This window comes from Rana temporaria, chromosome 1, assembly GCF_905171775.1.
Source record: "Rana temporaria chromosome 1, aRanTem1.1, whole genome shotgun sequence".
Taxonomy (NCBI): Eukaryota; Metazoa; Chordata; class Amphibia; order Anura; family Ranidae; genus Rana; species Rana temporaria.
Window position 1 is genome coordinate 288,957,125 of NC_053489.1, and position 14,298 is coordinate 288,971,422.

Sequence of the window (14,298 nt, forward strand, 5' to 3'; positions counted from 1 at the left end):
TCTTGACGATTACCGGTACCACTAGCCCCCTGTTTTATTTACCCGAGCCCTGGAAAGTTCCGTGTCATGAACGTGCTGAATCTTTGCCGGGCTTCTTGGCTCTTCATTGGATAGATTGATAGCAGCGCAGCCACTGGCTCGCGCTGCTGTCAATCAAATCCAATGATGCGGGGGGGGGGGCGACGCAGGTCTGAGTCCTGCGCTCAGCGGCTATGGACACCAAATGCAGGACTCGGGAGCAGGCCCACAAGGTAACCCCCTAGGGAGAGAGCTTTCCAAAGGGGGTTAGCTATTGCGGGGAGGAGCTGCGAGAGTCACCGAGGGACCCCAGAAGACGTGGATCGGGGCCACTCTGTGCAAAATGAACTGCACAGTGGAGGTAAATATGACATTTGTTATTTAAAAAAAAAAGAAAAAAAATGAACCTTTACAACCATTTTAAGGCCTTATTCACACTATGTGCAAGAGATATGTGTTTTTCCGCACCTGTCTCTGCAAGGGCACAAAAAACAACAATTGAACAAAAAAAAAACACTCGTATCATGCGTGTATATTTTCTGCACAGGAATATGCAACATGTATGCATTATGTACATCAACATTTTGGTGTTAATAGGGCAGAGACCTTTTATGTTGCAAATTTCTAGGCAGAAAAACAAACTCCCGTGACACCAGGGTTAGGGTGTGAACAAGGGACATAGAAAACTATTGTTTTCTTTGTGTCTTTGCAGAGACAGAAAAATGCAAGTCTCTGCACCTGGTTTAAAAAGCCCAAAATATTCAATGCAAGTCAAATCTATGTGTCTTCTCTATCAGTTTTTATGCACATATGGTAAGAATGAGGCCTATGGGCTGATCCACACCAGATGAAGTCAAGTGCGTTTTTATTCTGCATAAAAAAAATGCATGAATTCCACCCAAAACAGCATTAAAAAACTGACTGAGATTCTAACCATTACTCACTTAGTCGAGGACAAAAAAAAAATGTTGTCTGCAGTTCCACTTTTAAATGATATGTAAATATATTTCTCTTTTTTGCTTCTTTTTGGTCTGTTAAATATACCATTAAAAGTGTTTTATCTTATCTGTTTAACAAGTTAAAGTGTTACTAAACCCACAAGAGTTATCCTTACTGTGGAGATTATCCTCTGCATTGTGTAAAAAAGGCTGTTTGATCCTGTCTTCTCTGATCCTCCCCTTCTTTCCCTGATCATTTCCCGATAACACAGACTATGGAGTAAGGCTGCACATGCTCAGTTTGGTGTGTATTGCTAGAGCGGTATTTTCTTTACTTGGGAGAGTGCATGTGATCAGCACAGGGCCAATCAACATTGTCCAGACAGAGAGTCAGGGGTCTTACAGTCTCATAGGACAGTCAGAAAACTACAAGCTTTAACCATTGCTTGGCTGAACACTGATATAATCACAAGACTGCTCTAACTGCTGATGAGAAAATGTATTTAGCAGTTTATATTTACTAAAATAATTGCATTTATGTGTACTGTGGGAGACCAGATATAATTAATGCAGGGTCCTGGGTTTAGTAACACTTTCAGCAAAATATCTGTTAATCCAGACAGAAATATTGTGAGCTGATAACTTCTTCTGCTTTGTGCCTCTGGACTGTTATCAGTTAGCATTGTTCCGTACTATCTTCTAGAACTACAAGTGGGAGGTGTTATGTAGTCCCAACACACTCTTTTCTAGGATGACCATGCTTCTCAATATGATTATTGCCCTAGGAAGGCAGCAAGTTAATGACAGGATCATCAGGTTGAGATAAAAGAAAAAGTGTAAAACTAATGCAGCCATCACATCTAAAGCCCGGTACACGCTATTCGTCTGTGTTTTGTTCAACCCAGCGGGCTGCACAAAAAAAAAACTGACAGCTCCGGTCAGAGCCGCTGTACTCCCATGCAAGGTCAGTTCAGCGATCTCCCCTGCTGAGCTGTTGTGTTCTGACAGGGGGACGCCCCCCCCCCCCCCCCCGCCATAACACTCCGATCAGCGCTCTCTGACCATTTCAAATTATTGGTTAAGAAATGCATAACGATTTATGGAATTTTAGTAATACATAAAAACAGATGTTTGATCAGATTACTAATAACCATCTTCTGAAACTGGGGGAACACTAGTTTCACTAAGTAAGGCTGCAATCGCACCTGAGCGTTTCATTTTCAGGCAGAAAGTTGCGTGTTTTTAACAGCGATTTTTGCAGTGATTTTTTCCCCAAGTTTTTTGCAGTGTTTTTGTACAGTTTAAAAGGTCACCAATGTAAAAAGCAGAAAAAGACTGTAATCTTCCCAAATAGAAGCTCAAGTACTTTTTTGAACTTGAGGCGTTTTGCTTCAGGTGACAAAAGGCTAAGATGTGAACAGGTGCCATTGAAATGAATGCGTCCACTGAAATTTTCCACAGCGGCGATACACATTTAACCCTTTCTTCAAACGCTAGCAGGGGTTAAAAGTGCCCCGCTAACGGCCGAATAGCGCAGCTAAAACGATGGTAAAGCGGCACTTTTTAGCAGCGCTTTACCGATAACGCGGACAGTTGGCAGTGCGAAATAGCTCTTGAGATAATTCAGCTTCACCCCATGCCATATAAATATAGCCTAGAGAATGTACAGACCTCCCTTCAGCACAGACCACTTCATTCAACACAGACCCCCCCCATTCTGCACAGACCCCTCCATTCAGCACAGATGGACCCCCCTTCAGCACAGCCCCCCATTCCACACAGACCCCTCCATTCAGCACAGACGAACCTCCCCTCCCCCCATTCCATTCAGTACCTCAGATCAGCCATCAGCACGGCCGGGTCACAGCAGGTTCCCTCCCCCTGTGTACACATAAACACTGGAGGGGGAGGCGGCTTCACTCTGCTCGCTGTGTCTGTGTGACATCTGGCCCGGGACCGCTCAGACAGCCTGCGGCCGCGAGACTCTTCAACACCATCTCGATTTTACAAGGGGGGGGGGGCGTTAATTGCCCCCCCTTGCCCTATGGAGCGGATGCCCATGTTTGCTTGTTTAGTGTTTTTCATGCGTTTTACGAGCTGGAAACGCTCAGGTGTGAACGCAGCTACAATCTTCAAAATATTTGTATCATAATAGAACATAAGCCATTGGTGAGAGATGTGTTTACACATTGATAATCAACTGAAGCATGCTTCCACAATAAGTAGTTGTATCATGCTGGGTAATGGGCTACTTAAACTTGATGAACTTTTTTTTTCTTTTTGGCTTCCAGAATTATGGAGGTATGTACTGTATACAAGAACTTCTGGTGTGTGAAGGGGAATGGGTAGTTGCTTTACAGGTCGCACTGCTAGTGGTTGTATTTTTTTTTTGTCATGCAAGTTCATGTACCGTTTCTACGTATGCAAATGCATGGGTATTGCATGCATTTGTAATTGCTTCCATACAGTTCAGTGGGGTTCTGTATGCTGCCTTCCTGACTTTTAAATGTTTAAATTGTGTTTATTTAATTGGTTTGCCTGTCTTTTCTGCTTGTCTCCATTATGCATGCCCTGAGCATTTTACCATCATAAACATTTGTTGCACTGCTCTCATAACCAGGGCTGAATAAAGACTAAATGGGGCCCAAGGCAAGGTTGCAGCTTTTGCTTCTATTGACAGTTCCAACATTTGTTGCAATTATGAAGGCTTTGTGAAACTACCATTTCAAGCCTGCTTTGTCAGGATTTGATGGGAAACGAGACATTTTAGTTTCACAAACACCAGACACCTAGATTTCCATAACTTCCAACTTTTTGAAATGGGAATGAGGGGGCACCTATTGGCAAATATACAAAATAATGGACCCTAACAAACTAAATAGAAAGACTATAACGGTACCCAATTTTTATACAAAGTATCAAAAAGTATTTATTGTATGATAAAAATTGCACATTTATACTGTACATATCAAACCACATACAAAACACATAGATTTTGCTGATAGAATCTTTCACATGCCGCGCTGATCTGAGGAACGCCATGATGGGAACCTCTTTACCTACCTAATATAACACCTTGTATATCACTAGGTGTACACTATACGATTTGACTATGAATTACATTGGAACTAACGACTATTTTGGGAAATGAGGAGGACCGTCCTGTGGCATTATATGGGTGACAATGACCATTTGTAGTAGGGGCCATTTAATGTGTTTTTCTATTTTGACATTTTTGACAATTAAACGTGAGTGTTCTTGCTTAAACTTTTCCCGAAGAAGCAGGTTACCTCCTGTGAAATGCAAACTGCGTCGAAATGACAGCAACAACTATAAGGGAGCCACCACAAATCTGAATTCAAGGAGTACTAAATGGTTTTGGTTATGTTTTATGTGCAGCTTTTTGTGTGTTTTGTATGTTGTTTGTATACATGTGCAATTTTTATCATACAATACAGTTTTGATATTTTTTATAAAAATTGGGTCCATTATTTTGTATATTAATGATCAGGATGAGGTACCAGACCTATATGGTCTACCAAATAAGGGTCTCTTATTAAAGCCTTCCTCCCAATTTCCTATTTTTTCATACCTATTCGCAAATGTATGTAGGCCCTTCCCCGATCATGCCCCCCCTAAAAGAAGAGGTATCCAAAAAAAAAATTATTAGTTCAACCCACAAGTGCTTTTTTTTACCACTACAATTCCTTTTATATTGGCTTTAGAAATTTACAGATGCAGCAATTTAGAATTTGGATGAAAGTCTTTGGCTGAAAGACAAAAATATATACATACTACATAGATCAGACCAAAATGAGGGACAAATGAGGAGGAAAGAGGGACAGAGGAAATTTGTTCCAAATTGGGGACAGTTGGAAGCTATGAGATTTCTAGTAGTGTGTATTATTTGGGAGGAGACTGGGGAGTCGCATCCCCCCCCCCCACTGTAATATCCACATCTCCCCCCCACTGTAATATCCACATCTCCCCCCACTTTAATGTCCACATCTCTCCACATCTCCCCCACTGTAATATCCACACCTCCCCCACTGTATATATAGGAATTGCCTGCTCTTACCAGGAAAAAAAAAACGACAGCAGGCAGACCCGTCCACAAACGACACAAGCAGGCAGGTGATGATGACGTCAGCATGCCACTACTAGTCTGCCGCCGGGTGTACCAAGATGGCCGGAGCTAAGCCGAAGCCGCGGCCTTTCATATGGATCAACTCCCTGAAGACCCGGAAGCCGGCGGAGAGGTGAGTACCGATCAAAAAAATTAACGATTAATCGAGGAATTAATCTTTAATTTCAGCAGCCCTAATATATAATATGCATAACTGGAAAAGAGCTGGTCTCAGGGAAGTGCTCAGAGCAGAAGAGATGAAGCAGCAGGACCGTTATGAAGCAGCAATTTCCTTCCAAGCTGTTGTCAGATTGGCTGCAACAAGAAGGGAGAGGGTGCAATTGAGACATCATAGCTGTGATTTGGGAGCACCTAGAAATGTACTTTATTCCATAGGGGGAGAACAGTAAAAAAAATTAACGATCGATGTTCTTTAAAGAAGAAGTACTGTAGGTACCTGTAGGTAAAGGTAAAAAAAAAAAAGACTATACAATCACTTTAAGGTAGATCCAAAACTTTTTTTTTCATTTTGGATGCTCTATGGCAGTGGTGTCTAACTCAATTTCATTGCGGGCCTCATCAGCATTATGGTTGCTCTCGAAGGGCCAGTTGTACCTGTAAGACTAGATGTCCAGAGCCCCATTCCCTTACATCACAATGCACGCCCTTACCTTGTGCTGCTGCTGGGAAGAAGTTGGGGGGGGGGGGGTGTAACTGGAAAGCAGAAAGTGCAGGGTCTGAAGGAGGACCAGGGGAGGGCTGTAGTCAGCTGCTGGAGACTGCTGAATCCTCAGACCAGGAGGTGGAGAAAATGGTGTGCTTTGACTGCACAGAGAGGCACAGGATCAGTAGGGGAGTTCTGTCCTTCTCTCTACTGCTATCTGCTGAGACGGGGTGGGGTGGGGGTGAGCCTCTCCGCAGCTGCATAGAGAAGGATCTGGGGGAGGAGTTCTGTCTTCTCTGCTGAGACAAGGTGGGGGCAGAGATGAGGGGGGTGCCGCAGCTGCAGGATAAGTATGAGGGCCACATGAATTGGCTTGATGGGCCTGATTCGCCCCACAGGCCTTGTGTTTGACACATGTGCTCTATGCCATTGGTCTCCAAACTGTAACCTGGGGGCCGGATGCGGCCCTTATCTTGCCTTAATCTGGCCCTTATCTTGCCTTAATCTGGCCCTTGGGGTACTATTTATTCCACTGAATTAACAATAGGGCATAATTCCTGTGACTGACACCAACAATAGAGCATAATTATTGCCACTGATACCAATGACAGGGCACTATTCCTTCCACTGACGCCAATGACAGGGCACTTTTCCTCCCACTGACACCAATGACAGGGCACTTTTCCTCCCACTGACACCAATGACAGGGCACTATTCCTCCCACTGACACCAATGACAGGGCACTATTCCTCCCACTGATACCAATGACGGGGCACTATTCCTGCCACTGACACCAATTATGGTACATTCTTCCTCCTACTCACAAAAATAATGGGTTACTTTTCCTCTCATGGAAACCAATGATGGGGCGTTGTTACTGACACCAGGACATTTTCTACTTCTACTGGCCACAGTCTGGCCCGTCTGAAAGACAGTTACCATAAAAACAGAGATAGTAAAGATCTCTAGCAAAGACATATAGCTAGATTCAGATCGCTTTACGCCGGCGTATCAGTAGATACGCCGTTGTAACTCTGAATCTACGCCGTCCTAAATTTAAGCGTATTCTGGAAACCAGATATGCTTGAAATAGGCCAAGATGCGAGCGGCGTAAGTCTCCTACGCCGTCGTATCTTAGGGTGCATATTTACGCTGGCCGCTAGGTGGCGCTTCCGTTGAGTTCGGCGTAGAATATGTAAATGACTAGATACGCCGATTCAGAAACGTACATGCGCCCGGCGCATTTTTTACGTCGTTTACGTACAGCTTTTTCCGGCGTAAAGTTAGTCAAATAGCTGGCCTAGTCAATGTGAAGTATGGCCGTCGTTCCCACGTCGAAATTTGAAAATTTTACGTTGTTTGCGTAAGTCGTCCGTGAATGGGGCTGGCCGCAATTTACGTTCACGTCGAAACCAATGCGTCCTTGCGGTGTACTTTGGAGCAATGCACACTGGGATATGTACACGGACGGCGCATGCGCCGTTCGTAAAAAACGTCAATCACGTCGGGTCACCAATCATTTACATAAAACATGCCCCCCTCATCCTCATTTGAATTAGGTGCGCTTACGCTGGCCCCATTTACGCTACGCCGCCGTAACTAGGGAGGCAAGTGTTTTGTGAATACAGCACTTGCCTCTCTGACTTACGGCGGCGTAGTGTAAATACGATACGCTACACCGCCTGAAAGATGCGCCCATCTACCTGAATCCAGCTAATAGACCGCAATAAAAGTTGTCAGAGGCTCTAACCCTTTACTACTCTTTTCAAAACAAAAAAATATATGGCTTTATTTTAAATCGATCATAAATGCAATTAACGATGACGTAATCTGAAAAGGACATGTCAGTAGGAATGTTATGATATCTGCGCTTCTGCTTGAAGTATTACAAGTATCTGTCTTTTGGTTAAGTATTCATGTGTTTTTAGTCACTTCCTCAAACACACGTTATTGTAAGAGGTTTATTTCCGTTCTCTGCTGCTTGTGGGATTCTTGTGCAGTGTTAGGCAAAGCCCTGTGAAGGTTTGCACTATAGAAGTTATACATTTCCTGTAGCAGCCATCTTGAAAGATACCCCGGTGTAACATTCATAAACACTTAAGCTGCTTTTCTGAACGGTACGTTTTTCTCATTTGTGGTTTGAGGATACTTTCCAAGGGCACATGAATTCTTCACGTTGACGCTTAGATAAAAAACATTTTATATTGTTTCACTTTGCTGCTATATTATAATATAGAATAGAATGATAACATTTTTCAGATATTTTAAATATTTCAAGTGATTAAGAAGTAACTTTTTCTGTTCTTATTTAGTTGGTTACAGTTCATTTTAGATGTATGTGTATAATACTATGTATACATGTTACTTTTCAAACTGTTCATTATAACAATTTGCTCTATGTATACAAGTTTCTTTCCTTGTCCTTGTCCTTCAGCATTTAGGGGTATGCCAGTCTACGTGTGTGTTTCTATGATAAAATAATTAGAGCATTAAATATCTACTATTTGTGCAATTTGCCACCTATAGGTATTTCCTTTTTATGTACAGACCTTTGTATTATAAATGGTATATAAAATATAGATAATGTATAATGAGGTATAGAATATATATATATATATATATATATATATATATATATATATATATATATATATATATATATATTTATATATATATATATATATATATATATATATTATAGTGAGGATGAGAAAAATCATATCAACTGAACTCGGAAATATAACGATGGACGACAGTTAACGGGTCTTCTTTTATTTTTTTTAATTCTAGAGAAAAATACAAATGTAAAGCCACGTTGACAGCTTTTGACATGCTTGCTTGCATGCTGGCCATACAGTATACAATTTTCTTGTACAATTTTTTCCTTTGAAATTTACCTAAACCATATAATAATATGAGGTCAAACCTAAACACTTTTAATTTGTATGCAATCAGGCAGGCCCTTACACTACATAGTTGATAGTAAATCTTAAGGAAATTGAATAAGAAAATGGTATAATGTGTGGCCAGCCTTAATATGAATAATTATTGTATGTCTTGCCAAGTAATTTGATAATATTACGACTAGGACTCATTTTTAATGCCGCGTACACGCGATCGGTCAAACTGATGAGAACGATCTGATGGACCGTTTTCATTGGACCAAACCGATCGTGTGTAGGCCCCATCGGTTATTTATCCATAGGTTAATAAAAAGCAATCTTGTTTTAAATTTAACCGATGGATACCTAACCGATAGAAAAAAAACGATCGGTTAAATATCCACGCATGCTCAGAATCAAGTCGACGCATGCTTGGAAGCATTGAACTTCGTTTTTTTTCAGCACGTCGTTGTGTTTTAAGTCACCGCGTTCTGACACGATCGTTTTTTTAACCGATGGTGTGTAGGCACGACCGATGAAAACGGTCCATCAGACCGTTTTCATCGGATGGACTGATCATGTGTACAGGGCTTAAGACTGAAAACCGAGTGATTAAACACCTCTGATAACTCAGTCCTCTGTGAGCAGAGAGCTGGTGACTGTCAGTCATCAGCTCTCTGCTTTGCTCACCCCCCCCTGCTTACTGGATCGCTGGCCTTTGAAGGTGAGCGGGAGCAGCTGGCTCGGGATTTCAGTGGCTCGCTGAGAGCCTGAGCCAGCTGCCAGTCCAGGTTCCTGGTCAGATCCTGAACATATGTATGCAATCTTTCCCCAGCCTGGACTGGCTCTGTGACTTAAGCTGACAGCAGGCTTCAGCCTACTGTTAGCTGAAAACGGGTCACAGGAGTGCAGAATGAATGAGCTTTGACTACATCTCCCTTATGTCGAAGTTCAAAAAGTGTGTCATCCTTGTGAGGTAACTTTTTGTTCACATGGATCACAAAAGTCATTCGAGAAGTCTGAAGTGGATCAAGGTTTAAAATTCTTGTAAGCTACAGAACTTGTCACAAATTTTTCCTTTTTGGATTTTTTTGTACAATATTGGATGTACCTCTTAAGCCCTGTACACACGATTGGATATCTGATGGAATCTAATCCGATGGATTTTTTCATCGGATATCTGATGAAGCTGACTTTCATCAGTGTTGCCTACACACCATCGGTTAAAAATCCGATCGTGTCCAACGCGGTGACGTAAAACACTACAACGTGCTGAGAAAAATAAATTTCAATGCTTCCGAGCATGCGTCGACTTGATTCTGAGCATGCGTGGATTTTTGACCGATGGACTTCCACACAGACGATCGTTTTTTTTCTATCGTTTTTTTTTTATACATAGGAAAAATTAAAAACAGGTTCTATTTTTTTTTCACCGATGGGAAAAAAACGATGGGGTCCACACACGATCGGTTCGTCCAATGAATACGGTCCATCGGTCTGTTTTCATCAGACAAACCGATCGTGTGTACAGGGCTTAACTGAAATTTTCCCTTACTCTCTGCATGTTTTGCGATGCTGAAATACTTATGGTCTTTTATTCCTAATTTTTTTCGTAATAGTTCACTTAGTGCTCCCAGTGGTCTCCATGTTCCAAGACCCAAACCTAGGTCATTGCCATGTAAGGGGATAGTAAACTTTGCACTGTTTTTCTATCTATTGTCCCGTCACTAATAATTTAAGCAACAATTTTCACATAAGGTTATATGTTAATTTTCCTTGCTCTTAATCTCTCTGTTATTGATGATGTTATGATATTGAACAGACCTGGGACTACTGCTGGGAGCCGCCATCTTGGATGTGACATCATCATCCTTTGTAGCAACATCTTGAAGCATTCCTCTGTTATTATTTTTTTTTAAGAGTAATCAAACTCTCTCTCATTTATCTGATGACAGAGCAGAGTGGCTGAAAGTTATCTGTCATTGCTGGGCCAATAGGCTGTGGGTGAGAGCTTCCCTGCCCCATACACCAAAGGACAGGAATGCTTGTGATATCAATGACCTAATTTGGACTTGTATCCTTATTAGGTCAGTGTCATTGACTTAATGTGTCCATAGACATATTAGATCAACAATATCATGAGCATACCTGCCCATTTATTTACATGCAGCTGTGGAGCCCTTAGCCCATTGGCCCAACAAAGACATCTAATTTCTGAATTTGGACAAAACCCAAGCTTGTCTCTAGAATTGTAATTTTCAGAAAATGTTTAGATTACTACTATAGCTAGCTACACAGGTGAAAAAAAGTTGGGAAACACCAAGGTTTCCAAGACTGACAGGCAAGACAGGCTGGTTTCCTGCCAATTATTTATTTTCATTTACACTGTTATTTTTTTACATACATAATGACCATATGTCTGACTTATTGTAATAACTATATACTACAGTTATGCTTTTTTTTAGCTGGTGCAAAAATGCTAATAGTCCATGTTCAACCTATTATACATTCTGACAATATGGATCTATGACAATATGGACTTAAAAAAATCAGATAAAATATAACAAAAAATAACATGGTCTTTTTCTGTCTGCAGCCTCCAGATTACGACGCAGTTGACCCAATAGATTTTGAAAACTTTCTCATGTCACATATGCAAAATCATGAACTTCTTCCCGAGCTTGGCGACTTCCCTGAAGATGATTTGGATCTTATATACAAACCCAAAGAGTGTAGGACATTGCAGCCTTCACTGCCAGAAGAAGGGTATGTATATTCAGTAATGGCACATGCTATAAATGTTATGTAATGATTAATAAAATAAGTAATTAGGTATGTGCACCAGGATGGCAATACTTGAAACTTAAAAAAACAACAGCAATTTTGGTTGAAATCTGTGTAGCGCTACCCCCTCAGGAGCCGCTGGTTGATTTGGGATCTACTCTCTTTTGCTTAGCTCACCCCTGTTTAACTGGCTCGAACCCTCCCTTGACACATCAGAAGTCTGGTGGGTGTATTGTGACCTCTGCTTGGCTGGGGTCACAATAGCAGGCACACAACATGCAATGACAAATGTGGCAATAGGATTACCTGCTTTTGGATGGTCCCTCCAGACGAGAAAATACACTTCACACAGTTGATATATTTAAACCGAAAAGAATGAGTTTACTTTACGTAGGTTTAAAGAAACAAACATAGGTTTAAATCACAAATGTACAACTGCTAGGTAATGGCACAATATGATTCTGCAAGGGCCCTTGCAGGAATCGGTAATGACAATAATAAATAGGTCTAAGCTAAGAATGGTACCATTCAATTAAACTAGTGTAGGCAATCTATGCTTGCGAGCTCCCTCTAGCGGGCAATCCTGCGGAACAACTAAGGAATGTCTCGAGACTAAGGTTCACGTTGCGGCCGGTTGGTGCACGTTAATTTATAATCCACAAATGGTAAACGATGAAAAGAAGTTGGTCAAATAAAGGATTCTGAACAGCAACGTTGGTGAACTGATCGCTCGTCAGCATCAGTCACTTCTGTATAACAACTACAAAATTAAAGGGCCTCTGAGTCTCAGCTAGAGGCCAAACACGTGTCTCCGGCTTGTAGGGTGGCACTAGGTTAACTGTCTGGAAAGGAGGATTGGAAGTTGAGCATGTGCTCTCTCACCCGACAGGCCCGATCCGCCTGAGTTCTTCTCAAAAGGCGCGTTGGTAGATCACTGCTCCCCAGCACATGGATCCCGGCATCAGGCTCTCCACTGTTTCAGTTGTCAGCTGGGCGGCCTCTCCGATCTCTTGGAACACGAGCTGGGTATAGTGGTCTTGCTTCCTTCTGGATGGCTGGTCTCCCGGAAAGGTTAGGCCTCAGGCCTAATAGCACGGCTGTGCTATAGTCAGCAGCTCCGCAGAGGAGAAGATGCAGGTCCCGAGAGAGCAAGATCAGCCACTCCCTTTCCTTAAGTAACCTCCCCCATAAGTCTGTGCAGAGGTGTCACATGTTCCAATAACACAGGGCATTGTGGGAAGTGTAGTCTGTTTCTTCTAAGAGTCCATATCTCCCGCTACTCGCAGTCCCACAATGCATAACTTCTTAAAGGTATTGTACGTATTTACAGGCATGGATAAAGTTCCAGCGGGGATGGCCTGTCATTAGACTCTGACAGGATGACCCTGCTACATCTGCATTTGATTAAATCTTCCATGTTTCAAGAATAATTTGATGGTTGCGTGTGAGGATGGGGTTGGTCAGTGTAATGCTGGGGTCACGGATACCTCCAGCCAGACAATCTTCAGCCATTTGAGCAATTCTCGCACATCCTCTTGAGTTTAGAGGTTGTCACTAGGGATGAGTCGAATACCCCTGGTTCGGTTTGCATCCAGAACATGCAAACAGACCAAAAGTTCACACGAACATTCGAACACCATTAAAGTCTATGGGACTCGAATGTGAGAAATCAAAAGTGTGAATTTTAAAGGCTAATATGCAAGTTATTGTCCTAAAAAGTGTTTGGGGACCCGGGTCTTACCCCAGGGGACATGTATCAATGCAAAAACAAGTTTTAAAAATGGCAGTTTTTTCGGGAGCAGTGATTTTAATAATGCTTAAAGTGAAACAATAAAAGTGAAATATTCCTTTAAATTTCATAACTGGGGGGTGTCTAAAGTATGCCTGTAAAGTAGCACATGTCATAGAAGTAGGTCATAGAGAATCCTAGTCCCGCCCTGTCACTGTGCCTGCACAGCAGCTGGGAGGCCTTCTAGTGCATTAAAATGCATAACTGTGGGTTTGATATACTAAAGGGAAATAGGCTATTCATTTTGCAATCGAAGCTGCACTTTACATGGGAATTTTCCCCTAGAGCTTAATTAATGAGGTGAAGTTCCAGTTTGCAAAGAATGTCCAATCTTGGGCAAGAACAAATAAAAATAACAGCATTTTAACTTGAACATGATTGGACAATGAAAAACCGAAGACCTTCACCTCTTTCACTAAGCTCTGGGGAAAATTCCCTTGCAAAGTGAACAGCCTATTTGTTTTCATAATTAAACCCTATGCACCCTGTTGAGGGCATGTGGCCTTGTATGGTCCAGGAGGGGGGGATCGCTTGCTTGTCCACCCCCTCTTTCCTGACCTGCCGGGCTGTGTGCTCGCATAAGGCTCTGATATTGATTTTGGGGGGACCCTGTACCATTTAGTAGTAGTGAAGAAGGCATTTTCAAAGTTGGACCAGTTAAGATGGCGATCATAGGGAACCATTAAAGGAGTTAAAGGAATTAAAGGAAAATGTTTTTTCACCTTAATGCAATCTATGCATTAAGGTAAAAAAACATCTGCTGCTGATTCCCCCCCCCCCCCGCCGAGCCCCCGTTATACTTACCTGACCCCTCGAAAGTCCTGCGCGGTCCCGATATCCTTTTCGCCGCTCAGCCTGGCTAGAGCGGATGGATTGAGAGCAGCACAGCCATTGGCTGGCACTGCTGTCAATCACATCCAGTGACGTGGCGCGCCGAGGGGCGGGGCCGAGTGATACAGTGAGCGGCTATGGCCGCTCGCTGTATCACGGGAGCGTGCCCGCAATTGGTGACCACCATGGGAGCTCTCGCATGACTGTGGTGACTAATTGCGGGGAGGACCAGAGACAGCCGTCGAGGGACCCCAGAAGACATGGAT

General features: G+C 42.5%; 1 protein-coding gene across 4 annotated transcripts in view; it reads left to right on the forward strand.

The window, feature by feature from the left end:
• Positions 1 to 14,298, forward strand: part of DOCK8 (dedicator of cytokinesis 8) — a 225,044-nt gene that overhangs the window by 21,607 nt on the left and 189,139 nt on the right. For all 4 annotated transcript variants that reach the window (XM_040357049.1, XM_040357040.1, XM_040357065.1 and 1 more), the window contains exon 3: positions 11,225 to 11,394. In XM_040357049.1, coding sequence (XP_040212983.1) covers positions 11,225 to 11,394 — 170 coding nt within the window. The remainder of the gene's footprint in view (positions 1 to 11,224; positions 11,395 to 14,298) is intronic.